Genomic DNA, 27,163 nt, shown 5'->3' with positions numbered 1-27,163 from the left:
TGGGAACTAATTATTATTTCTAAATGGTGCGAAGTGATGAAGGCGTAAGAATTGTGTAACTTCGTCTTTCTTCTTTTTTGATCCAATTCCCTGAAAAATGATCGTTTTCGCTACGTTTGTGCTCAACATTGTTCAGGTCATCATCTTTTTCTGGCCGCTCAATATTTCTAGCGAGGAGATATGGCGGTGAGTTGCCGTTTAGAGATTTCAACAACGGAATAGTCATTACAAATTTAGCTTATGTAGTTTTCATTTTCTCGTTTCAAAATCGAAAAAGATACTCAACCAGAGAAGGTGATGGGACTTTGTTTACTACACGTCATACGGTAAGTAAGGTCAGGTAGCTCTGTGAATAAACCTTTTTTTTGTGAAAACCAATAGCTTAGAGCCTTACAGATCTGCTAGATTTGTTTTACTGTAAGAAGCTCATGTGTACATGTTGGTTTCTTTGCGTCCAAAGTGATCATGACCTTTTTTTATCAAACAGTTATCTATGAACTTCCACCAGCATTTGTTTTTGGATTGATTTGTTATTGCCAATTGGTCAAGCAAATAGTCTTTCCTTTTTTGCGTTAGATATTTGTGGAACATTTAGAAGCCGATGAAGAGGTTGAATGGTGCTACCCCATGGAGTGTTCTCTCAAGAACAAGAGGTAAGCCAAAGAATTTATAGGTTTTGCATTTTACGAAATAAATCCTGAATTTATCAGACCTCCTAGTAAACAGTCACCTACATTAGTCCTCACTTAAATCGAGCCCTTGAAGGTTTGTATTTTTTTATATTTATAATGGAAAGTGGTACGGTTTCAAAATTGCAGTCCTACTCTGAATGTTTTAGGTTGTAAGAGGCAGATATATTGATAAGGCAGGTTGGTCCACAAAATTTAATAATAAAAACTTTGTCACAATCTTACTTGCAGACAAGTGTTTTTTATAGTGATCAGTGCTTATACATAATAAGAAGAAGTCTTGAAATATTTGATTCAACAAAGTAGCCAATCAGTTGTATGGCTGATGCTGTGATGGGCTGAAAGATGAGTTTTTTGTCTTGGTGCAGTTCAATACAGCTTGTATTGGACATACATGGAAACCTGGAAGGGTTGACATGTAGGTCTGGGCTGTTTAATTCAGGTTTCATTGTAATCCTATCTGAAAACAAAACACTGTATTTTTAGTCTTATCAGTGCTATTCTGCATTGTCCAAAGCCAGGATTTCATCCTATTGGTCCTATCACAAGAAACTCGGATAACCAGGTTAGTTATTGTAGATGGCTTTGATAGCTTGTTTGTTTGTCTTTTGTTTTTTGGGTTAGAGAGACCTAGTCTTCTCATATGTCACACAAAAGTATAGAGAGTAAATTGATGTTATTCACTGAAGCCGTTTCCTCCAAGCCTACAGGCTCCTTACAATCAGAGCTGATCCTGGTTTAGATAGCTTGTTTAGGCAGCCAGGAGTGTTGCTATTCCACTGTATTTCACCACCTTGCTAACATAAAAGGCTTTTAAACATAGAAAAGAAGAAACCTGGATTAAATTTTAACCCTGGGTTAGTGCTAATCAGACTTCAAACAACCAAGCCCTGAGCCCTAAAGACAGGAAGGCAATTTGTATCAAGGCCCAAGAAAAAACAAAAATATTGCTGACCAGCCCAAGTTAAAGCTTCTAGATCTAGCATTAGGCATACCCACCAATGAGGTAAAATTAAAAAATGAAAAGATACGACTTAGGCAAAGTTGATTCCAAATGTTTTGTTTGTTTGTTTGTTTGTGTAGAGTGTGAGGCACATCAATGTGGTACTCAGTCCATTTTACTATGAGTGGTACCTTGGTTACAACAGACAACAGCAAAAGTGAGTATGGTTTTCAAAGAGAGTGTGTGGTTTATAACAGTGCAATGGACAAAAAAATCAGATATATTGGTAATTAACATATTTTTGAATTGAGAGATTGGTACAAGACCAAAGCAAAAGCTATCAAAACAGTCACTAAATCACAAGGAAAAAATGAGAACTCAAAGTAAATAAATAGAAATAGATGAAAGCAAGGGAAAAGTAGAACAATTAAACTTCAGTTAGTTTTGTGGTATATCATTGTCAAGGTAGAGAAAGTTTTCAATTCTAGACCATTTATAGAGAAAAGTGTAACTAAACCAAATGGAACTAAATGATTAATTTCCAGATAACTTCTTGTACTTAATTAAACACTTCCAGGGGCAAGAAAAAAACTGAAAATGCTGGCTGATTTTTTTCTTAACAGTGGAAGTCAAGAGGAGTTCAAGCTATGGATTATTGACCCAAAGCATACCTCTGAGTTTGAGAAGAACAGAACAGTTTTGTTTCCTTCTCAAGTTAGTCTGACTCTTAATAGTGTTCCAATTTGCATTTAGGAACTTTCACAGTCATTGAAACTAGATTTGTTTTATTTCTTTTTTCCAGTATTCAAAGGAGCTTACAAGAGTTTTTTTCCAACTTGGGCAAAGGCCATCTGTGAAACTGAAAATGGGTCACAGGTTTATTGACTGGGATGAGTTACAGATTGACCATCAGTCATTTAATGCAACACATGGGTAAAGCATCAATAGCACTAAAGACATGTGTAAATCATTTTCAGCACAATACCTTATACATGCACTGACTTAACATTGCCATAAGACAACTGCTATACTGTCATACAAACTATTGAAGTAACTTATTTTGTTTTTCAATTCCTTGTTAGTTAAACAGGTAACCAGTTATCTCTCTGAAATTTTTGGGAAAAAAGGTCTCATTACAATTATAAATTTGTTCTTCAGCTTTAAACTGTAATCTTTATGCTGAATGGTTCATTATGAGGTAAATGTTGATTGCTTGAAGGTGGTGCTGCTGTAATTTTTTATAAATCAGCTCACAGGCATGAGAGAAATTGTGTATATTACATTGTTCTTATTAGTAAGAATAGTTTTTTTCAAATCACCACTGGGGAATTAGGTCATATCTTTGTCTGCATATCAAAATATTCAGAATCTGTTTTTTATTACATTTGTTGTAGCTACTGGAAGTTCTCTGTAAACAGTGCAATTGATCATCAGATGAGTTTCGAGCTAGATGGACAGTCAGTTGCTCTTCATGATCGCTTTATCAGGTTGGCTTTTAACTGCTAACCTCTTAAGATCATGTAATTGTTGCATGTTTTCCTTCAAGATCATGATCTTGTTATTCATCTCACAATCATGTTTAACTTTATACTTCTCTATTCATTATTCTTCTTCATTTTCCCTTAATTTTCATCACTTATTTGTTGGATGATATATCTTTAAGTCAAAGGGAGTAAAAGGGTAAATAATATTCATTCAGTAATGACTTTACAACTACTGGTAAGACACAAGCAGATCAGGCACTTTGCATTCAAAGTCAAAATCCGACTTGAAAATCACATTCAAAACTGCCTTGAGTCTTAAACATTTAATTAATCTTAGCAACACACAATTATTATGATGGTAATTGTAACATGTGATGACATTTTTTCTATACTTTTCCAATTTTGAGATTTTATCAATTTTATAGTTTTTATTACTGGAGCTCAGTACAGTTTGTTCTATAGATTTTTATACTTAATAACAAGACTTAATTTCACATGTTTAATAAATCTCTGCAGGAAAAGCTTTGTACAATTGCTGATAACCAAGTTTGACTTTCCTGCTGGTAGCATTCCAAACCAAGCAGAGGTAAAAAAATGAAGAAATGAGACTTTTCTTAAAGATTACTTCTTGTAGACATTTCTTCATCACTATGGTTCATTCACAGGAGGTCTTGAAAGGAGGAAAAGGTTCTGAACAGCCTTTCATTGTTCAGGCAAGAAAATTAGTTTTCATTATTTGTTGAATATAATTTTATATAAATCAGCTCTGACTGAATTGTTTTGAGAAGGTGAAAACTTTGGATATGCTTGTCAATATGCTACTCTCTGTCTTTTATATTAAAAAAATCTTGAATGAATAGTTGTTACTGATTATAACTTGTAATTTTAAAATTACAGTTTATTATAACTTAAACCCTTACATTGCTTTTTTGGTGATTTTTAGTCTACTGTGTTAATACATGTACCCTCTCTTTTGTCTTTTATTTTACTTTTGTTTTGCCTTAAGTTGAGTGTTTATTTTTCTGAAGGTAAATTTCATGCTACTCTCATTTAATGGTAAGATTTATCTTTATTGTAGGATCCATGTGCTCCTCATGTTGCTGTCCTAATAAGGTGAATGGCTTTGTTTAACTAGCGCATTTGAAATGAAAAAAGGGAAATAACTTGAGAAAAAAATAGAACAGGTGCAGTCAGGAGTACTGCTATTGAATGGATAAATTTGATCTTGCCATCTGAAAATGTAATGTGCATCAGGTATTCCAATGGCTACTGTTATGCTTCTTATTCCTGCATGGAACTGGAGAAAATTTGTTCTGTTTAAGTTCTACTCAAGTTTATTTTGACACTCGCGTCACAACCACCAATTTAATTTGAAATTAAGAGTCATGATTATTGCACAGGTTTATATGTTTAACTTATGTGATTAGATAACTTGGCAGTTTGAATCTGACTTTTTTTCAATTGTTTTCTGATTTCAGCTCAGAATTTATTCTCACTCAAGACAATTTTGCTACTGCTATCAAACTGAAGGTGCCATCCACTTTACTAATGGTATGCTTTTTCTTAGTTGTTAATCATGATCATGTATTCTTCCATTTTAGATTCTAAAGATATTATCTCTCTACCTTAAATCTGTTTTTGACTTCATGTTTATTTGAATGTCCTCAATTGGCAGACTATTTGTAGGTGGCTATATTGCAAGACACAACAAAAAGTCTACATGAACCCCATTATATATGTAGCTATATATATTCATGAATTTATTTTAAATTTTTTATATATTTATGGTGTGATTGTCTTTGCACTTTACTTGTGTTTAGCAGTCTGAAGCAATTGTCAAGCTGGCTTGGTTTTCGGCAGATAACCTTTTGGTACTCTTAGAGTCAGGACAACTTCTCATATTTAATGGAACAGGACAAACTTGGGGCAATCCATCGGGTAGGATGGCTCAAAATGAATTTAACTCTTTAATAAGTCCTTAGAGAAATAAATGTCAACAATTTGCCATAAACAGTGTATTTATAAATGATTTGTTTTAAGTCTTTAACTGTCTCAAGACTCTTGACACACTTCCTGCCCAAATTGTGTCATATGTCAGTGCCTGGAAATGAGAATCATATGGCAAGTTTTTTTCCATAATACTAGACATATGTTAGGCTAGGAATTCAGTAGAATGCCATGACACCTGACTTTTTTCCTTTGTTCAAACTACAGGATTACCAAATTTTGGGTTGACTGGTCTGGCATCACACAAGATATGTTTTGAAGGTGCAAACAGTGAGGTATGGAAACACTGGGTTGCAAGGTTTTTATATGAGGGCTGTTCAAAAACTATGAGGCTAAGTATGCATTTATTAAATAGGTGATAAAGAGATACCAAGAGTTAACAAGTTAAATCATTTCCTTCTCTGTACTCTTATATAGAATTGTTTTATTAATCTAGTATCATGATTACTGAGTGCAGTCTAAATTTTCCTTTGTACACATATGAACTGTATTTAATTAGCACAAATTTCAGCAGCAACATTATCTTTTCCCTTACCTCCCTTTACTATCATTTTATTCACTTGATTTCCTTTACTTCCTTTTTTTAGATCATGAAGAAGTTGGTTTTGGGATGGTCAAATGAGGTTGGTCTCCTAAATGCACTTTTACTTGTGTCTCACGATTATACTGTTTATGTAAAAATTTTAGAACACATTTAATGCAGTCACTTTGGCTTCTGAATAATCCTTTTAACTTGTAACTTTTGTTACTTTTGCAGAGTAGTGGCAATAGGATTTACCTTTCAAAAAACAGTGGGGTTTCCTTTCAGCAACTTCTGTTTCCTACACAGAGCTTCTCTGTTATATCTGTATGTAAATTTCATTCTAGCACTCTTTCTCTGTATCTTGATTGCTTTTAACGAGATCACTCTATGTTAACAACATATGAAAATTAAATATTTTAAGTTTAACTTGTAAGAATGTTGAAGGTGTGGCCTGAAATGTTCTCCTTTCATTAGGTTAAGAACTTTTTTTAGCCTCAGCATATCAAAACAATTTCTTGATTTGTGTAGTTTCTCATTCAAAGTCCAATATAATTCCAATTTAGTGTGATGCTCTTTACACTCTCTGGTCTGAAAATTCACTAAACCTGACCCAAACTGCTTTTGAGTTGGTTGAAAAAGTGTCACTTTGAATGTGTTCATTACTGACTTTCTGTTTTTCAGGTGCTGCATGTTGAACTACATTGTTTTTTCCCTGTTGCAACTTTCCTGGTAAATACCACAAGTTATCAAAACCTGGGAAAGGTAATATTACTGTCCTAACAATATTTTTGATTGTGAGTACATTTAAAATATTGTTTTCTGTCATTTTACCTCATTCTCTTCAACCCATGCTTGTTGAATTAATACTTACTCTTAACCAGCTTGGATTACCCTTGATTTGCATACCTTAGTGTTTTAAGCAAAAGAGACAGTAGAGTTTTCTTTGCATGTCTTAGACAATGTTCATGCAGTATGACTTTATGGAGGATGCCTGGATACAAGAGGAACTTACACTTTCTGGTTTTAGTCAAGGTACAGTTGTCAGGAAGAATGTAATTCTCACTTTGAATTTCTTCCTTTAATTTTGATCAATTTAAGAAGCTTTTAGTGTGCTTACAGGATACACTAATTAAAACTAATTCTACTAAAAACTACCACCTAATATCTAAAAGGAGCCTGCTTAATTCCATGACAAATGAAAAGTAACTGTTGTAGTAACTAACACGTTTCCATCTACCTGCCTTCAATTCAGAGTATTTTAAGACAATCTTGTTCAATTAATCATTCTTTTATTATTCCTTCAACAGATCCCCCAAGCCATTTCTCGTTTATTCCTCCAAGTACACAGTATTTGATTGCTTGGAGTCAGAAATTGTTTGCTTTTGGAAGACTTAATGGAACAGGTTATTTACTAGATAATTGATATCATTAACTAGAAGTCATTGACAAAAATAACATTGGCAAATATAACAATTATTTTGCATCATCAGCACACTGTAGCTTCTAAAACTTTTAGGTCAGGCAGATGCTACTATTATTATTACTGAAAACTTTTTTGCCATCCTTATTTCAACTGATTCCAGGGAGTGTTTTTAAGTTGAAGAGACAAGGACATCTCTCCGACTTTGCTCTTAATGTCAATGAAACTATAGTGTCTTTGATAACAGGTATGAACTCTTGGGTGTTTTTTTTTCTTTTTTTCTTTTCTTTTTTTTGAGGCAGTATGTTTCATACTGTTACATTAACTGTCATGCATAACAGTTATAGAAGAAGAACACTGTTGGTTAGGCCAATTGTGTTCTCATTTACTGCTAACATGTTTACAACTAATATCAATGGGGTTTTAAGTGAAACAGCAATCAATACTTATTAAATTCAAATGATTTTCAGGTGGAAATGGAGATTTTGCTGTGCAGTTGTCAAACAAAAGGTTATTTTATGGAAGAGCATTTGTTGAACATGTGGTTGAGGTAAGTGTTAACTATTTCTGTTTTGATATTTTACTGCCTTTCTGCAACTTTCTTATCCAGTTTCAATTTATTTTTTACCAGATTTTTCCAGGAGAAGACCCATCTTCAAATTTTACAGTGATGTTTGATATATTCAGTTCTTTGCTGCTGATTACAAGCAATGGGTATGTCTTTGAACAAACACTTTTGGCAGTTTGTGTTGTTAAGTATAATCATACTCTGATGTTGGATTGGTGTAGTTGCCATGGCAATTCAATGCCAATTCCACATATTATTCAATCCGATTAACCATGCTAAGCATACTGTTCAAATAAAATAACGTATGAGAAATCCATACAAATAAGCAAGTGTCCTTCTCCATAACCTTGAAAATTGCTACAATATCTGTTATGGTTCTGTAATGTTCTATTTCTATGATTAAACAGATCCTCATACAAAAAAATAAAGGTGGAAATAACAAGTGATTAAAACACATGTGCGCCGAGGTTTGGCCTAGTGTCAAATGACAAGACCTTGGCAGAGACTGGGCCAAGTGCACAGGAAACCTGACATTTACAGTCATCAATAATATCACTTTTATTTAAGTTGTTGTTGACAGAGTGTAGTGTATCCATTATTACTTGTTCCTGTTGTCTATGTCAGGTGATGAAGTTGAATGATTACCAGAACTTATTTACTAGTGATGTCTTTGTTCATTGGGTGTTCTCTTTAATGTATTATTCTTAGGCTTTTATTATTTTCATTTCATTTCCATCCAGACTATCCATTAGATTGTAATTAATAATTCTTTTATTGTTAGTAAATAAATTAAATTAAATCATGCTTCCTATCCTTTTCAGGGGCATAGTTAAAACAAGAAAGCTGCCTCTGGCAAATGAAGTATTGAATGCAGTATTCCCACAAAAATCATGTCCTGTAAGGATGCAGATTTACAAGCAATTATGTGTAAAAATTATTGTTTTGATCACCTACTATAACACATCATTTTTGACTTGTGGATAATAAGAAACAAGATGAACCCTAAAAGTAAACAGCAATAGCAGACAGTTATGAAAGTTGGAATAAAGTATGGGCTTAAAGCTAAAGATTTGGCCTAAATCCATAATACTGTATAACTACCATAACTGTTATTGACTATGTTTTTATTACAGTATTTAAAATTCACTACTAGTGTCAGTCCAGAGTTGTATTTCATGGACAAGGGAGATGAAACAAAGGTTGGTGACTTATTTAAATCATATTTTTCAGTCTCACTTACCACAAGTAAATGGACAATTTTACCAACTGATCAATGACTCCATGTTGTTTTCATTCAGGTCTGGGCAGTTCTTATTTATCCCAGGACAGAACCTAATGACGTCAGGGTATGATTTGCTTAGTTAATAAGTACTGATCTTTGGGGGAAGAAATGTTAAAGCAGAAATTGCGAAGGGAACCTACATGTAAGGATTCACCTTGAGGCAGATGACTTGGGCTTACTCAAAAAAGTTTACAATAATTGATTGAGAAAAATTGGTGACTTAAGATGAGTATCAATTGACCCTTTAAGAAAAAAATTGATGCCAGTGGAGTCACAAATGTCTATCTTTGGCCATGTCTACTTTTAAGCATAAACTTTTCAGTAATTTTCACTCTGAATCATCTCCAGTAACTGTTGTATTCAACTAAATAGGACTTGTAGAGGAGTCCATTAGGGAACTTTTATGTGTTTTAGTGTCCTTTCCCCTCTTTTGCACCCACTGATCTGTTTAATATTTACAAATTCAATATAGCTGGAAATCTCCAGTGTTGATGTTCTCCAAATCACCAGTGAAGATCATGTGGAACACTATAAGGGACTTGTGACACTGAATAAGGTGACAACAGAAGCCCTTTATGCACAACAATGTTCACCCTTTATTTGCCACTTCATAATATGCTATTTACTTTTGATATTTCAATTGTCACCTGAACAAGATCTTCAAATGATTCATTTAGTTAACATTTAGTTAATTATGAAAAGATCTCATCAAAAAAATTACTGTACCATTGTCAAGTCTCTTTTACTTTTTTTTTTCTCTATGGTAGACTTTTACATTCAGATACAACTTTAGAAATGGAACTTCATTGCAAAAAAAGTATGTGGTTGGTTTCAGTTTTTATCAGCTTTCTACTTTTGCAGTTATATGTTATTTTGATTTTTCTCTTACTTTTTTTTAATGTCAATTAGGATTGATTTAACCTTTTCCCTTTTAGTATTTGTAATTTTAATTGATTAAATTTTTTTAGATTTATAGCAGAGCTCGCAGAGCGTAGCCCCATAATTATACAAAATAGTAGTAACCCAGCAAGCCGAAAAAATTTGGATGTACAACCATACAAGGTGCTACTTTTAACATGCGTGGTCAACTGTACTGCGGGCACGCCAACACCACGGCTTTGTCCAGTAGTCCAGTGATCAGTGCACTGAGCTCCGAGTCGGACAACCCAGGGTCTAGTCCTGGCCGGGGCAAGGCGTTGTGCCCTTGAGATGTGCGGAAAAAAAAAAGTGCGAGCTCCGCTTTTAGACTTGGCTAAATCTATATATTATTTGATTTCTCAATGTTTTTTCTTTTCACTGATCCCAGCTCCTACAAATCAACTGCAGTTGCTGTCCAGCTTTTGCCAAAGGTTGGAGAATTGTCCTGTGAAAATAGTCTCCAGGTATTGACACATGTTCCAAAGCTTCTGTTCAAAATGAGTTGTGCAATTAATTCCATATCTTTGTGTATGTAAAGGTGTCTAAGCTGGTTTAAAAATGGCTTCTGGTGGTTTTAAGGTGGACAGTAATTGTTAGGTATTGATTCATTTAAGTTCTTAATAGCTGATATGTCCTGGGACCTGAAGAAAATAATTGAAAAATTAAAGAAAATGACCTCAGACTCTAAAACGAGGAAGGGTTGTTCTGAAAAAAGAGAAAATCCAGCCTCCACCATTCCATGTCAACAGCTATTGGCGCCTTACAAAGCACGTATTACATTAAAACAACTCATGACCGAGAGGGAATCACTTCACCTTACCGACGCATTCAAACCGATCAATCAAATCTGACAAGCACTACAGTGAGCGTCATAAAATCATGGCAAAACTAACCAGTCACTTTCCTCTACACCGAGTCATCACTTTTCATTATTTGACTCAGGTCATGATGACTTCTGCATACATTTTTAAACGTTAGTCATAATCATTGACAACACAGCAGACATTTTCTTGACAACTCTAACCCTGACGGTCACTCCAAAAGATAACCCTAAAGCAAGAGAATATTGACTGAAGCGTTTGGCAACATGAGTTTGTTGTAGTATTGTAAGAAGCATTGGCTCTAACCTGCTGTTAAGCACAGGTGCTACATGTTCATGTTGGGTGTCCGCCACTCAAGAGCATTGTGATAAGGAACTGTACTTCATCAACTGGTGTGGAGTCTGCACCACTCTTATCCACGGTATGGTAAACAATTCATGTTTAAGTCGTTTCTTACAAGAGAGGATAAATTTCATTCCCTTTTTTCCAAGTATTGAACTGTGCATCCTTTTCTTCCATGGATTCATGGAGATTGGCAAGTGCACATAGAGAAAATGGTGGCTCTGGTTTCAAAGCTGGAGCTCGTCAGGGATGTGCCTTTGAAAATCATTTTTCCTCAACGAGTTAGGCAATATATTGTTTTTTTTCCCTCTTGTTTAGAGTTCAGAAATAGCGTTCATTTCCTGGTAAGATTTAACAGAGAAAAATTATCAGAGCAGATTACGAAATTGTATTGGAAATGTGAATTTAGCAAGTACTCGTTTATAGAGTTAATTTTGATGTTACTACAAGGTGCTGCACCTAAATGAGCACAGGGTCTTATGTTTTTATTTCAAACTATCATTAAGTTCCTCTAAGACAAAAGATAAACAAGCAGGCAAAAAATTGAGAAAAATTTCCGGGCAGACTCTTCTGTTAAGGAATTTCCATGAGCTATGCATCATTTAACGATGTGGTTAGTTAACATGAAAGATAAACTAAACGGATGTATAAGAGCTGCCCACGATAAGGAGTATTGCTTCTTTTCCGTGGCTTCCCTTGTTTAACCCAGTAAGCAGCAAGCATTTTGACAGATTTCCCTAACGGGGATGTTTGTTGGCCACAAGTTATACTGACAGAAGATACTTCAATATTTAAGGATTATGGCCAAAATCCCTGCCGTTTGAATGCTGCCATTTATGGAAATATCAAGCTAGTGGTAGATCTGTAAGTTTATATCTTTTGACTTCAATTTCACGTATTTAAATGCCTGCTTAATGGAGCCAGTGGGTCCGTCGAAATAAGTCAAATCGAAGGTGAAATTTCGTTCTTTTCTCTGTAACCAATCACCAATTGTTAACTTGACAATTTTCAAATTCTACTTTGTCATCTGCATGGTAATGCATCGTTATTGTACAAAAATTGTAACCAAGGATTCATGAAAAAGGCTCGACGTATTAGCATAGCTTTATCGTGGAAAGGTTTTAAAGGACGTGTACTGAATGGGACGTAAAATGTTCTTACCTTTGTCTGTTTTGCTGTGTTAGATACGAAGGTGACAAGTTCGTGGAAGAGGTGCGCTCTGATTATGTAGTCTGGGAAGAAACAGGCAGAACAGACTATGGATACACTGCAACCATGAGTGAGGTACACATCATGTACCAACGTAACAACTGTTGCAGCGAACACAAGGGCTAATTAGCAAACTGTAGTTCAAACTCTCAAACTCTCGCAAATTCTCGTTCATGACACACGGTCTGCATGTTATGACCTCAAGCCAAATATTTTCCCATCAGGCCTGACCGAACTCAATCACTAAGTTCATAGTCTGAGCCTAAGCGGAGTAAATTAGAACAAGTCAGTTTCTTTGGCTGAATTTAACTAAGGCTGAATTTTTTTGTTGTGACAGGTCAGGTGTTTATCTGAAGCCCAAACGTTGAGAAAACTTTCGGAAAATACCTCAGAGGATTTAAACAGAATCTGGACACAAAATGTAAGATTATATAGTGTGCTATGTGTTATGCAACTTTGTTAGTGAACAATTGCTTACAACAATACTAATGTTAAAGCAAAGAAAATAAAATGAATGGGTAGAAAATTGTCTTTGATTTTCTCATAATTTGGCTCGTAAAAAGTACAATCTCTATTTTAAAAGCGTAAACATCAGATGAGAAGCTTATCTTGTTACAGATGTTTCTTTCCGTTTTTTGTTTTTACTTTTGTTTTTGTTTTTTACAAGTGTGGGATAAAAAAGGATCTTGCATTGTCCTTGTCATCAAAGAGGGTTGATGAGTGTCAGTCTTTGTGTTCCAGAAATATCAAAGTTGTTTTGAGGTCAGTAACGATGGCAAGACGTTTGATGGAAGTCAACCGTATGAGATTCTTAACTCCTCAGGAGTCTCTCAGCTGGTGTTTCAAGGTTCAGGAAGCTTTCACTTCCAACTCAGAGTTGTTGGAAACCACTTGAGGTAAAAAACAGTTTAAGGATTAACATGGATTCTGAAGACAATTATCTGTTGGAAAGTAATGATGACTTTCCAGTTTTTAGACGATTCCTAATTTTTTATCTCTAAAGAGTGAGCAAACAACGAAAACTAACGCAAAGAATGTTGGGGAAGAATACAGGAGAGAGCTCTTCATGATCAATTATATGTATATTTAACAGAATTGTATTTTTAGTATAAGTATTATTCTCTTTTCCCCAACTTGGAAACAAGTTTGTGTGCGGGTCTGAAATGTCACTGAATTTTACAACAAAACCGGTGCAACACATTATGAAGCTGATAGTGCCAGTCTCTACTCGTGTCATTTGATCAATGCATTGATGTTTTTATATCGAAAGTTCACTTTTGTTTTTTGCTTTCCAACAGTTTCTGTGAGCTGACCTCACGGCTCTCGGTACAGGTAACAGACAGGGAAGGGAAAAATTTCTTGTCACAAATTGCGTCTGTTGCTGTGGTGACCCTCATTAGCACAGTGCTTCTTTTCCTAAACTTCGCAAAGTATACTAAACGGACACTGAACATACATCAGGCAGATGAACAGGAACAGCAAAGACTACAGGAACTCAAGTAATAGAACAATTTATTGTGTTAACTCTTTGTTTTTTGTTTTCAGTTCTGCATTTTTGAATTTTTATTCCTAGCTATTAGGACATCTCAAAGTTATCCAGGAAAGCTTTATCCGTTGCAAATACCGTTGCAAAAATTTTTTCTCGTTCTCAAGAGCGATACGTTGATGTAGAGGACTTACAGGTATTGTTTTAGCATTTCGCTTGAATTGTTTCAGCCAGTTTAGTAATGCATCGTCAAAAATAGTCCTGCATATTTTGCCCTGATAAACTATAAAAAGGAAGTGTCTCAAACATTCAATAACGTTTGTTTTCTCTTCGCTTTTACCTAAAATCGATGAAGGACCAATTCTCAGTGATCGACTGCATTGGATGTAAGTAAAGACTTATAGTTGGTTTTTCCAGGCGGATTTCGTAGAAACCGTTTCCCTGGTGCGCACTCATTTCAGTGAAACAAGTCGGTACGCTTGAAATCCCTTAATACCGTACGCTAATTATTCGTGCTTTGACCGTTAGTTTGACAGCTCAACTCTCACGGTTGCAGTTGCATTACAGATAGATGCTTTTGTCATTGGTAAGGTAAATTTAAGCAGTTTTTGTTAAGCCTTGTTTATTCAAATGGTTGTACTTGACGGAAACAGAGACAATAATTAAAGCCTTACTGAGCTTGTTCGACGGGTAGTTTATATGATGGGTGTATGCACTGATTTAAGCTGCACATACGGGGTCTTACTTTACGTTATTTAGTTAGCAAAACATCTTAATATGGGACACTGGTTTGAGTGATACCACATTAGAGGTAGATCACCTGTCTGACTCAAGTCATCCCCAGTCTACTCCCCGTCACACTTAAATCTTCTGTATCCCCTGACGTCACAGATTATACTCGCCAGAGTTGGGACTAATCTGGAATTATTCGTTCGAAGTGAACAGGAGACGTAGGTTTTGGAGGCATTATATGTGAATTTGCCACCTATATAATAAATACAACCTTTTTCAAAGGGAAAAGCATAGGTTGTACCTTCAAGACTGCTTAAGGTTCTTTAGTAAAATAACGTGAAGTGCTTTTTGCCTGTGAAAGTTTTCTGGGAAGTGTATAGAATCCCTTCCCTTTTGTTTATTTTCCAATTCTATCGTGCACTCGTATGCTGGCTGAAGAAGGCAAGGTATGCATATTTTAAACCTTGTACAAACTCCCAAGGTATAATTCGAATTTCTCCCTTCCAATTGCGATACATTTCTTTCATTTGTAAGTGAGTTCAGATAATTCATTTATAGCTTGTTTTATTCAGTGCATCTGATTTCAAAGGTTGATTTCACATAAGGTGACTTTCTTTTATCAACTGGGTTGATAATGTAAATTGGACACTGTAAAGAGTCACAAAGCTGACAAAACCATCTCGTAATGATGTTGTGGAATCGAGAATAACGTATTTTTAAGAGTGACTTGGAAACATCATAAACCGAAAGAGAACGAGACTTGATTTCCAGGAGAAATAATGACACAAGCTTTAGATTCTAGTACAATAACTTCACACGTAGCTGTTACTCGAGCCCTGAGCACCACTTCTACAAATGTAACTGTTTCTGTTAAACTCTATTTCGCTATCTAAGCGGGAAAATGATCGCAAAAATTTCAATCACCATATTTATTTCCAAATTCTGGTAACCATTCACATGATGTGCATAAATACATTTAATAATTTATACTCATAAAGTAAACTTTCGTGATACATTAAAACATTTCATATTACACTTGAAATCTTGTTATAAAACAGAGCTAAAGAGATGTCATCATTGTCAAGGCTGAAACGTGTAAAAAAACCCACTGCAGATTTCGCCTTGCCCAGCTGGGTAAGGCTGATCAGGTAACGCAAACTTTGCAAGGCATTGACTACTATACTATTTCATTTGGTTGTCAATTTTTGCTAAGGTTAAATTCTGTCATTTCAGATCGCGGAAATCTTGAATTAATCTTTTGTCATATAATTCTCAGCTAATTGTCAAAAGCAATCCGAGACTTGTTTTGTTTCAACTCTCTCTGTGATTGGTGTAGAAAACTTGTCCCATGCTCTCGACCAATGAGATGGAAAACCAGAATCAATAGGGTCATACCTTACTCACATTTTCCCATGTTCTAAGTAATAATTTACTTTCTTCTGATGGGCTGTTAGAGTAACTTTTGGTTTGGTTGGTTTAGGTTTGTTTATAGACTCAACTGAGATCCATTCCACATTTATCATCTCTTCACATCTATAATATTTGTGTCAATCTATTACAATTCATTTACCCCTGACAATTGATTCCTGATAACTTGAAACCCCTGTATTTCAACCCCAGTAGGTGCTCTTGGATAAAAATTTTCAAATTTTCAAACATTTCACTATTGAGTAATTAGATCAACGTTAAAAAGCAACAAACTGTCGCACTTAAAGTACAAATCATCAAAATTACAAGTACCAATTTCTCTGTTTCGACCCCCAATATCTCTGGAGGCCAAGGAAATTAATCTCACCAATTAAACTCTTAAGATCTTATTTCCAGTTCTCCCTACTATCTGTTATTCATTTAATGCTTTTAAAGAACGAAAAAAGGTTTGGTAAACTTTCATCCTTAACTCCCTGAAGTGATAAATATTTTAAATGACACTTACTGACCAACTTAGCACACACTATCTGCCAAACAAGAGATGGGACTGGCAAAAAATACTAGCTAGAGGGTATTTCTTTAATTATTCACTAAGAAATGAATGGCAGCCAGAAGGGAGAATCAAGAATCAAGAATCAACTCCAACTAGTTAAAAGGTTAACAGGAGACAGACAATTGCTGCTAACTTCTTAAAGAAAACCAAGCATGGATATAAATTTGAAAACAACTCCCTAAAAAGATATCTTGCTTTGATTCCATGCTAGAGGTCATTTTTTATCTAACTCTGTAAGCTTTTCGCTTTCCTTCCATAGTTCCTCTGCTATTTTTTTATCTTTGGCCAAATCACTGCACTCAACCATTGCACAGTCCTTAAAATATTTCCCAGAAACATCCTTAAGCTCCTCTGCAACAGCACAGTAGATGGACGTCTGAGCTCCACTGTTTATTGTTTTAAAAAAGAAATATGACACAAACCAAAGGAGGGGTCTTATAATCCACATCTGAAGAATCCTAAAATTCCTTGTAATTTCGGTTCCAACAACCCCGGGATGAAGGGCATTCACGGTGACTCCTGATCCTAGACAAAGAAAAAGAACAACAAAAATAAGACTCTTTTCAATCATATACTTTACAATATAATATACATGATAATGTTATCACCCATATAGAAGTTGCTGTGCCTTCATGGTCAGTGCACTGGACTCTAGGTCAAGAGGTCCTTGTTTGAGACCTGGCTGGGTAAATGTGTTATGTTCTTGAGCAAAACTCTTTGTTTTCAAAGTGCTTTTCTCCACCCAGGAGTATAAATGGGTACTGATGAATTGTCAGGGAAGCCTGATAAAATGCTGGGAGGAGTAACATTGTGATGGACTGGCATCCCAACCAGGGGGAGTAATGATACTCCTGAAGTTTGGATGTCTTGTATTCTGCAGCATACACCTTTATTGATATCTGACGGGCTATATCAGCAACTAAACTACTCTCCAGATCTAGTTACAAGCTCAGCTTTTATAGGTACAGTTGAGGATCTAGAACGTTCTGTAACATTACAACAGATTCTATTTATATATTGATTCAGGGATGACTCAGCATGACACAGCTACTTCTAGAACATTCTTGAGGTCACTACAACTCCTAGTTTTTTTATATTAAAGAAATTGGATAAGCATTGGCTGAGTGGTGGTCTGAAGGACAGTGACTTTTTAGGGCATTTGAGTACATGATACATGAAGTGTAATTATTTTTTGACACGTGATCTAGTTTGGAAATGGAAAAAACATGTGGAGTGATTTGGTGTAATTTTGGAGTTTACTTTTCAAACTTTAAGTAACAATGTCAGCCATAGTAATAGTTAAATTACCTTTGATTCTCTTGCTCATCTCAATGGTGGAAAGAACTTGGCATAATTTGCTGTTATTGTAGGCTCTGATAGTTCCATAACCTTCCTTCTTTTGTGACAGGACTTTGCCAACATCAATTTGTGAAACCTCAGCATGCTGCCTTGATGACACATTAATAATACGACTAGGAGAACTGGCTTTAAGTTTATCAAGGAGAAGATGTGACAACAAAAAATGACTAAGATAGTTAACTTGAATTGTGTTTTCAAGCCCATCAGCTGTTGTACAGTAGGGCCCAAAGTAACCAGCATTGTTTATCACGACATCCACCCTTTGTTCTTCTTCATTTATCTCTTCTGCAAATCTTCGTACTGACTTAAAACAAGACAAGTCTAATTTTTTCACTTCTATATTTCTATTTCCAGTGTTTTCAATGATTTCTGCAGCAGCATGTAATCCCTTTGTGATGTTTCTGCAGCCAATGATCACCCTCGCCTTTCTCCAAGCCAAGATTCTTGCTGTTTCTTTACCAATACCTGTGTTTCCTCCTGTTATCACCACAGTTTTTCCTTATGTTGTACAAAAAAAAAGATCAATTCATTCCTTCAACCCTTTAAATCCCATGAGTGACCAAGACAGAATTTCTCCTTACAATATCAATACAATATCAACCAGATAAGTGATGAGAACAAAGAAAAATATCAATTTGGGGATAATCAGTTGATCCAATACTTAATTCTCTAAACTAACAAGAATTTTATGGTTGACTGTAAGGAGAAATGAGAAATTTGATCTGGGAGTTAAAGGGTTAAGAAGCAATCATGTTTTGAGTCATTTTTTGTGCTGTGAAAATTATTTCTAAATGTCAGGGGACCAAAATAAATTGAAACTTAGAAAAAGAAAATGAAGTTAAACCAAGAAGGAAGAAAGTTAGCTAATTAGATGAGGAGGATTAAAACAGATTGCCAGCAAGATTATAGAGATAAAAAAAACAAAATTTATGATATTTTTTCAACATTTTTTGGTTTCACGAAAATGTTTGTGTGAGTGAACTTCATAATAGCTTGTCAATCTCTGTTAACAGCATAAACCCATGGCACCAACAAGAAAACCTCAATAATGGTTGGGTTTTTCAAATTCTTCAGGTTTGCCATAGCTTAAACAAGAAGGAAATACTTATGGTACCTGTCATCTTTGCTGAACTTGGACATGATGGCCCTTCAAAATGTATTTTAGTGAACGCTCCTATCACAACTATGCCAACAATACCAAAGAACAGAAAAAAAGCTCCATGTATCTCCAGTTTGGCTTGTTTGTACAGATCATGAACGTTAGCTTGATTGAAAGACAAGACACAAAATTATTGTATCATTAAAGAGTTTTACATGCCATAATACAAATGAATTATTGAGTGGATTGTCTGTACTCTTGGCATTCTTTAGCTTGCTTCTGTTAACTAGAAATTAGAGGAGGTATGGATTTTGCACCATTTTGTTCCAAATGATGTATCTGTTGTTGTCTTCAATTTGGATAAGATGCCACTTATCAAGTTTACACTTGGAAATTCAAGTAAGCAATAGCAAAAAAGGTCACATTAACAAACAAATCCCTTAAATGACCCAGGATTTCTGGGAGTTAGCTCAGGTGTCATTTGATGATTTCTTCCCCATTCTGCTACACTATAGTACACTGTGAGTAGTGTATTACGTTACATAGCATTACTATTGTAAGGACATTTCCTATTACTCAATCATCTTGTAAAACTACTTTCCTAAGTAAACATAACATAACTAATTACAAGCATAGTACAGTAAATGTACTATATTGATACTGAATAAAAGACAGTTGAATCAGAGCAGTGAGAGGGATCACTTGACCTATGAATACTCTCTATATAAACACCATAAAACCAGCGAACTGTCTAAACTAAAGCCATTTCTGTTAATTCTCTTGAGAACTGTCAAACAATGAAGTAATAGTTTATCAATAACCTAAAGATTTCAAAAAAGGGAGATGGCTGAGTCTTTCAATGTTTAAAATGTTCACTGCTCTTGACCCTGTATTTAGTGTGAACTCAGTTCTACAGGTTCCCATGACATATCACAAGAAAACTCAGTTAGCCGCTTCAGGTCAAAAAATGTTTTTTTGTGTATTTCATATTTGAGAATTAATAAGGAGATCCTCTACAAAAAGGGAAATTTTAACAAAAATGAAACATCAACCCAGTAGTTGTTGTTGTGATCAACATTCAAAATGTAACAGTGGTTGTACCTTGGGCACACAGGCCACAAGTTGATCGACAGTGCTTTGACATCCACTTGACATTTTTCTTGCATTCTCCTTTGGATGCCCAGTGGCCACACCTTGGATGATGATCCTCACAAGATGAGGCTCCTTAATATGAAAGAACATTGTGTACATTAACATGATTTAGTACCAGCGAAGGGAAAGTACATCTTATTGAATTTTACGACATTATACAACTCAGAAACTTAATTCTGTGTTCTCCTACAGTTACTTACACTTAATGATCTATAAAACTAACATGTAACTTTGAGCAAAAAACAATTATTTAAATGACGAAAGGGAGAAACTTTGTTCCAACCATTAGCTTAATTAACAATTCCTGTGATTAAGAACGCAATTCATATGACAACCATCAAATGAATTTGTCATAACAACACTTCTACTGTATTCATCTACAATATTTTTCAGAACGGGAAAAGACAATTGAGCATTTCAAACACCCTTGACAATTAAGAATCTCATGGTTGATAATTTTAGAAATATTTAGAAACAATGCAAAGTAAGTTAGTGCTGTGGGTATATTCCTAACATGAAGTCACATGTAAAAATTAAAGGCAGTGGCATTGAAAGTGTTGAAAGGATTATTGAAGATGAATATCCTTGTGCACTGTATATGTTACTCATAAATTATTAACAAATACTGGTGAGGATTCAGAGCCTCTTGAAATTTCTAGCCTAGATTAATGTATCAATGTACTGAAAGTCTTCACTTAAATTAAGCTTACCATTCCATGACTTAAGTTTAATAGAATATATTCAGGTTTTCTTATTTTCCTAACTAAATCGTCTGTATTACGAAATTTCCGTGAATCAGCTGTCATTAAAATAATAACAGCTGCTGGCTACGGTATTAGTATACTAAAAAATTACAGATTGGAAACGCATACAAGAATCGATCTGCTACAAAATTACACCAACTAATCTTCTTCACAAAAATTAGCCAGATTTTAGTTAAAAATTGATAAAGTCACAAATAAATTTACGAGAAATATTCAGAGTCGAAACAATGCTAAGTATGGCGACAGCATTTCTTGTATGTCAGATCGCGTACAAACAAAAGTCTTAACTACGCAATATACGGATAACACTCACCAGATGCATATGATAAGATTTCTGAGAGGTAACATGAAAGAAATATCACGAAGACTACCTTCCCTCTTTGAGCCATAATGCAGAAAGCTTCCGACAACAATAATCCAGGCGTTCGAGAAAATGAGGGGGGAATGGAGACTAAATCTACCAGCTGACCTGCTGATTATAGCGCTTGAACCTGACTGAGGTCGAAGTGATAGTGCCTGGCGACCTTATTATTTTTTCCTCTCAGGATTCCTTGGAACTCTTTAGAAGCTAAAATAATGGCTTTCGTCCGAAAACTTTCAAATAATCAAATTTGAATGACTCCTTGTTTCCCTTGTTCGATCATTTCTTCTTTCCAAGCCAACACAAAAATGTTTGATGTGTACAAACAAAAAAATACTATACAGCTGCTTGTTTAGCATATCTATGTCCCATAGACATGCCGTTTAGGTGTAAAAATATACTTTACCTTTAAGTCACCTCTGCGGCGGTCTTTTAGGTGTCCCGTGAAACCTAAATTGAGCGTTACTTGACATCCTAGCAAATGTTTCGAAGTTGCAGGAAACACTGTCAATTCGAGAGGTTACACCCTACCTACACTACAGGTGCATATTTGGCGAGTGGGATGTAAATAGCCTAAATTTTGTGAGGGGAGTTTTTTTTCAATATTTGAGGGGCAATTTCCCCGAGTTGCATGGTTTTTCTTTTTCTTAAATTCATCTTTTTTTTTTGTTGTTCTTTTTTTGAAGGTTTTGGGAAAGAATTTGGTTCGGTTTTAGAGAGGGTAGAAATATGTCAACAAACAATTCCATGCAATCTATGCTATGACTAAAATGGTTTTGACATTTATCTAAATGTCATGATGAAATAGTGAGTAAAACCTGACGTTTTTCAAATCAACCTCTCTTGTTTGCTTGTTGTACATCATTTATTTTGTGCTTGAAAAGACAGCCGTCCTGCCCCTGCTTGAAGTATAGTGATCTCAGATGTGGAAATAAACAGGAGTATCTTTGGTATTGACTGATTCCCCGACCTCCTTTAAATGTACCCATGCATACAACCCAGTGAGCTTATGACGAATGGAGATGGAAAATATTTAACAGTTATTATGTTCTAAAAGATCTACGGGCTGTTTGCCGGAAAGGAGCTACTGATAACCAGTATAACTAACCAAAACCTATGTTTTTAAGTGTTCATAGTGCAATGTCATACTGGTTCAAGGAGGGATTCGGTTTAATTTTGTTGAATATAATAGAAAGAGTCAAACGATCAATCGGTGGCTTTACGGAACGTTACAGCGAAATTTTGAGTCAGTCTTTCTGATGATTAACTTCAGTTTTCTAAGGAACTTTTTTTCCAGCATTGAGCTTCAAAACACGGTGATATGGGTGTTTACGGTATTTCATTCCTTTCCCCTCGGCGTCGGTAGAGTGTCGGGGGTGTGTCGGCCGACACGTTGGTCGATGCGTTAGTAGGATCGGATTCGTGACCTCATTAAAAATATATATACATATTTATATCCTACTAATTTTTTGTTTTAAGTTCCACACAAAAAGCACAATAAGAAATTTGGATTTAAATTCAACATCCATTTATATCTCCTGCTACTCTTCAAGCTGTCAAACCAACACAATATTCCTCTTAAAAAGCGAATAACATGAAAAAAGGCATCCTTTATTATAACTATGCCACTATCTAGCCACTATTTTCAAAAATACAAAACTCGAATATGATATATGTAAGCTAAACATCAAATAATACTGCCAAACCAAAGTCTGAAATAACATGTGACACCACTGAGTAGAGGGCATGCTATCCAGGCCACAACTGGTGCTAAAATGGATATAACAACTTTCTACTATGATGACATGATCGATGCTCCTAACAGAACTTTGCCAAGGTTGTATAACATAAGTTTATGTAAAATATATGGTAATAACCTTACATAGCTCTATGTCTAGTAATTATAAGCCTTAAGTAATCAAGTCTATTCCTTCTGACTTATTGATATGTATGCAATGCCTATCACAGCTACTTCAGGGACAATGCATTGAACTTGAGTGAGGAGAAGCAATACACATGAAATAAGAGACATGAAAGAAAAACCATGTCACTTAGTAACAGCTTGTAAGCAAGCTCTGATTGGCACTGGAAAACAAGCAAAGGTTCTCTTCTACTTGGAAATGTACATGCATGACTACAATATCTAATATTTCCAGCTTTCTCCAGTGATCCTCTCACTAACATCCCACAACTTCTTTGCCAAACCAGGATCTTTTGCCAGTTTATTGCCTTCTCTGACTTTACAATCACTGAAGTAAAGGCCTGAAACACCTTCCAGCTCTTCAGCCACTGAACAGTAGATTGATGTCTGTGCTCCTTGCTTACAATCTTTCAAGAACAAATATGCAATCAGGGTTACAAATGGTTTCAGGAATGGATTCTCCAGGAACTTATAGTGGCGCCAAATGTCTGAATTGACACCACCAGGATGAAGAGCATACACTGTCACTCCAGTTCCTAAAACAAAGGAAGAAGAATCATCAATATAAGAGCCATCTTGATACCTCATTATAATCCTTAATATCAGTTGAAAAAAAATTTAATTTAGTTCTCCCAACAGTGATCCTAATGTAACTTGCTTGAGAAACACCATTCTAATCTATTCCATTTTCTTCTGATACTTCGAGTGGAACCTTTAAATAGACTTTAAATTATAATTTATAGAGTTTTGCAATTTTCATTCAAATCATAATCAAGGTATGACATCACTTTGATTAAAATGTACCACAATATACTTCCCCAAAAATGAGCTTGTGTTTGTTTTACCTTTCTTACTACCACACATTTTCAAATTTGCCAAAAGTTGCTCTGTCTTTGCTGGTTTTTGAAAATGTAGCACATGAGAGTTAAACAGCCCATAACATACTGAATTTCAAAGCCATCCAGGTCTTTACAACAGGAAAGGATTTTTGGCTTCCTCTAAGCCAAGAAAAATGAAAAGCTTACTAGGTCAGCAGATACCAAGTTGAACATCATTATTAGTGAAGAAATCCACAATTTCAACTTCTAGACAGATTGAATCCAAGGTCCAATCTGCTAATATTCATTATAATTGTTCTCAAGTCCAAAACCAAGACCAAATCCTTTGATAACCAAACCGTCTGGAAAAGGACCACACTAGGTTGCAATATAATTAGACCTGGTTGTCTTGAGCACCCAAACATTAATTTTTACTCACCCTCCAGTCTTCGGCTCAGTTCCTTTGTAAACACCACTTGGGCCAACTTTGATTGAGAATAACGTCCAAATCCTTTATCAAACTTCTCCTTAGAAAGTTTAAAATCTTCAAGCTGGAGAGAAGCAATCTTTTGTTCATGTGCCAAGGATGAAACATTTACAATGCGACTTGGTGCTGATTTCTTCATTTTGTCCAACAGAAGTAGGGTCAGAAGAAAATGGCTGAGGTAGTTTACTTGGAAAACACTTTCATAACCATCTTTAGTCAGCCTGTAAGGGGCACCAAGTCCAATCCCTATGAAATGATATTTTATGGAGAATTAACTTCAACTTAAACCCTTTACACTCAAATATCACTGTGCATATTCTCCATACTATTCTCTATACATTTCTTATAGCACCAACAGGGAGAATTTGTTTAACAATCAAGGCTTTTCAAGTTGGCAATCATTTCATTTGTTCTCATGATTCTAGAAATAGAAATTAGATGCTAGCCATACACACTTATGGGTGAATGGGTTAGAGATCTCTAACATTTATAATTCCTTTTTGAACAAAGTTTTTGTGTTTTTGTCTTCATATTGTAATTTTAGATAAAAGACTATTGGTTAAAGCTTTAAAGTCTCTCAGCCTGTTTTCTTAAATACTCACCTGCATTGTTCACAAGAATGTCTAATCTTTCCTCTGTTTCACTGATGAGCTTAGCAAAGGCTCTCACAGACTCAAAGGAATTCAGATCTAAAATTCTAATAAGGACTTTATCACTTCCAGTCTCAGCAATAATGTCCTTTGCTGCATCTGTGGCTCTCTGTTCATCTCGGCAAGCCAAAATGACCTTAGCACCCCTCCTGGCAAGGTCTGAAGCAGTCTCCTTCCCTATTCCAGTGTTTGCCCCTGTTACAATAACAGTCTTACCTAAACAAAGGCAGTGTTAGCATAAAATTGAGTGTCAGTGCAAAGAAACATATTGCCAAGCTCATTAATTGCCACCAGTCATCAAACTGCCATGATACGAACTTGTCATTTTGACCACTTATTGACTTTGAAACTGTATAACTCCATTCAGCCAGAGACAAAAGAAAAAAAATTCCTGTGACACTTTAGATGAAATACTTTTACATGGCAGCACATATTTATGAAGCCTTTACCATACATGCACTCAATCACAGAAGAATGCTGCCACTAGTGGATTTTTGGATCAATATCAGTATCTGGGCAACTACCCACCAACCCTTCCCCTAACCCAACATTAACCCTAACTTGTTATCAATAGACTGTTGTTGGGTTTGGGGAGGGGTGGGTGGGCAGTTGCCCAGATACTGATATTGATCCGGATTTTTTCTTTTACCTATTAACTTAGATTAACTAACATGCTTTATAACCAAAGTATAGCTTATAGGTACATCATAATGTGTTGGAGTGTGGTGGGGGCATTCCCCATACCCAAAATCAAACCTAGCAAGATGCACTTGATTTACAAATGAATCCAATACCTTTTTTATCTGCATGTCGATTTTAAAACTTAGAATTGGTAAAATTTACAGAAAATTCAGCTCAGATAATATATTTTGGTTAAGCTCTCTTTCTCTGATGTTCATTTTCAGCTGAAGTTCAGAATTCAAAATAATTTATCTTCTCCCATGGTGTCTTTTGAAAATCATAACTAATCAAGAGCAAAATGGTTAAAATCTACATCTCTCTTATGACCAAAACAGCTCGAAAACTGTACCTTTCAGGGCGAGATATACTCAAATCGCCCTTGTGGGGATTAGTAATTAAACCTCCACCCCAAAAGGCCATCATAAGGGCTAGGCAAATTATAAATTTTTTTTTCACAATGCACTCATACCATCTAATCTTGCCTTGCTCCTGCACACTCCTCCACCAAAATACCACTTAATGATCACCGCCAGACAAATTGTTGACGCTGTGACAACTAACAGCCTTGTTGCAATACATTTGGAGTTAAGAAGCTCGCCTTCTGTGATTAAAAAAACATAGTTAACGCTCATTGTCATTGGCTTTGCACCGTACAAAGATTCTCACACGTTAGATAGTAACAGAAAGAAATTCCACTTTATGATAAAATTAGAGATCATTCGATTTTTCCCTTTTTTGCTGTTAAGCTAATTAATAAAGATCGAGGTCAAGAAGTTTTCACTTGACCGACCCCAAACTGAAAGTTTGCTAAGGAAAATCAGAGACTGACTCAGCGAATCAAAATATGTGACAAAAAAACGCTATCACGTTGGCCATCAGCTTTTTTAGCAGACAATTCACATGCAGATAAAATCCGCGCTAGAGGGGGCACCTTGAGTCAAAGGGAACCTCTTTACAGCGAACACGCGCAAGCATTAGGCAACACGAAAGCCTAAAATGTGTTAGTCACGCTATGCTCGAGAGGGACTATTATTGTTTTGGGTTTGGTTTAAAAACTAATTGTAGTAAGATTCATCTGAGAACAAACCTTTGTTTGTCTTTTCACCGTAGGCTACCTCAAAATAACGAGAGAGCGAAAGAAACACAGCAAATACCAAAAACACCGCCATAGTTTGACTACTCACCACGTTGCGCGCGCGACGTCCGCGCCGATCAAAGCAAACGATGGGCTCTGGGGACAATAGTGCTCACGTCTTACAAAGTTTCCTCTCAATTTAGTTGCAAATGGAAGATAATATGCTTCGTGATCTCGAGAATTTTTTGGCCGAAATCGAGATCAGCTGGTGCTTCCATGACACAATTTCTTTGGCACCCCTGTTTTTAACAACTCTCGTTGAGTTCATCAAAAGCAGGTGGGGCGGGAGGGGAGGGGAGGGGACACTCCTTTGTTTTACATGAAAGGGGTT

At 35.6% G+C, this 27,163-nt stretch overlaps 3 protein-coding genes across 3 annotated transcripts; 1 reads left to right on the top strand and 2 right to left on the bottom strand.

Moving 5' to 3' along the window:
• Positions 1 to 17: 17 nt before the first annotated feature.
• On the top strand, positions 18 to 17,949 carry LOC113681429 (cation channel sperm-associated auxiliary subunit epsilon). The gene is made up of 38 exons (XM_089211591.1): positions 18 to 186; positions 278 to 326; positions 577 to 653; positions 1,176 to 1,254; positions 1,773 to 1,849; positions 2,256 to 2,346; positions 2,435 to 2,565; positions 3,027 to 3,119; positions 3,633 to 3,702; positions 3,782 to 3,829; positions 4,195 to 4,229; positions 4,595 to 4,667; positions 4,937 to 5,054; positions 5,331 to 5,398; positions 5,711 to 5,746; positions 5,881 to 5,970; positions 6,328 to 6,408; positions 6,603 to 6,678; positions 6,954 to 7,049; positions 7,230 to 7,313; positions 7,537 to 7,616; positions 7,698 to 7,780; positions 8,456 to 8,531; positions 8,768 to 8,833; positions 8,933 to 8,980; positions 9,389 to 9,472; positions 9,684 to 9,733; positions 10,223 to 10,298; positions 10,978 to 11,076; positions 11,794 to 11,861; positions 12,182 to 12,281; positions 12,544 to 12,627; positions 12,948 to 13,102; positions 13,505 to 13,705; positions 14,221 to 14,278; positions 15,483 to 15,572; positions 17,286 to 17,367; positions 17,814 to 17,949. The coding sequence occupies exons 1-35, from the start codon at positions 98 to 100 to the stop codon at positions 14,261 to 14,263; spliced, it is 2,874 nt and encodes a 957-aa protein (XP_089067717.1). The 5' UTR covers positions 18 to 97; the 3' UTR covers positions 14,264 to 14,278; positions 15,483 to 15,572; positions 17,286 to 17,367; positions 17,814 to 17,949.
• Positions 15,339 to 21,236, bottom strand: LOC113681428 (retinol dehydrogenase 12). Its single transcript, XM_089211587.1, has 5 exons — positions 21,093 to 21,236; positions 19,965 to 20,087; positions 18,879 to 19,028; positions 17,714 to 18,262; positions 15,339 to 16,930 (listed from the first exon to the last, which is right to left on the bottom strand). Exons 1-5 carry the CDS (start codon positions 21,166 to 21,168, stop codon positions 16,620 to 16,622), a joined length of 1,209 nt encoding a protein of 402 aa, XP_089067713.1. The 5' UTR covers positions 21,169 to 21,236; the 3' UTR covers positions 15,339 to 16,619.
• A 1,494-nt stretch (positions 21,237 to 22,730) lies between these two features.
• LOC113681427 (retinol dehydrogenase 12) lies at positions 22,731 to 26,945 on the bottom strand. Its single transcript, XM_089211588.1, has 5 exons — positions 26,785 to 26,945; positions 26,167 to 26,298; positions 24,969 to 25,232; positions 24,319 to 24,612; positions 22,731 to 23,597 (listed from the first exon to the last, which is right to left on the bottom strand). Exons 1-5 carry the CDS (start codon positions 26,864 to 26,866, stop codon positions 23,284 to 23,286), a joined length of 1,086 nt encoding a protein of 361 aa, XP_089067714.1. The 5' UTR covers positions 26,867 to 26,945; the 3' UTR covers positions 22,731 to 23,283.
• Between the last annotated feature and the right edge of the window lie 218 nt (positions 26,946 to 27,163).

The sequence above is a fragment of the Pocillopora damicornis genome, chromosome 7 (genome assembly GCF_964200805.1).
Source record: "Pocillopora damicornis chromosome 7, jaPocDami1.2, whole genome shotgun sequence".
Lineage (NCBI taxonomy): Eukaryota > Metazoa > Cnidaria > Anthozoa > Scleractinia > Pocilloporidae > Pocillopora > Pocillopora damicornis.
The sequence above is the reverse complement of the archived record's forward strand: the minus strand, read 5'-3'. Positions and strand labels throughout refer to the sequence as shown.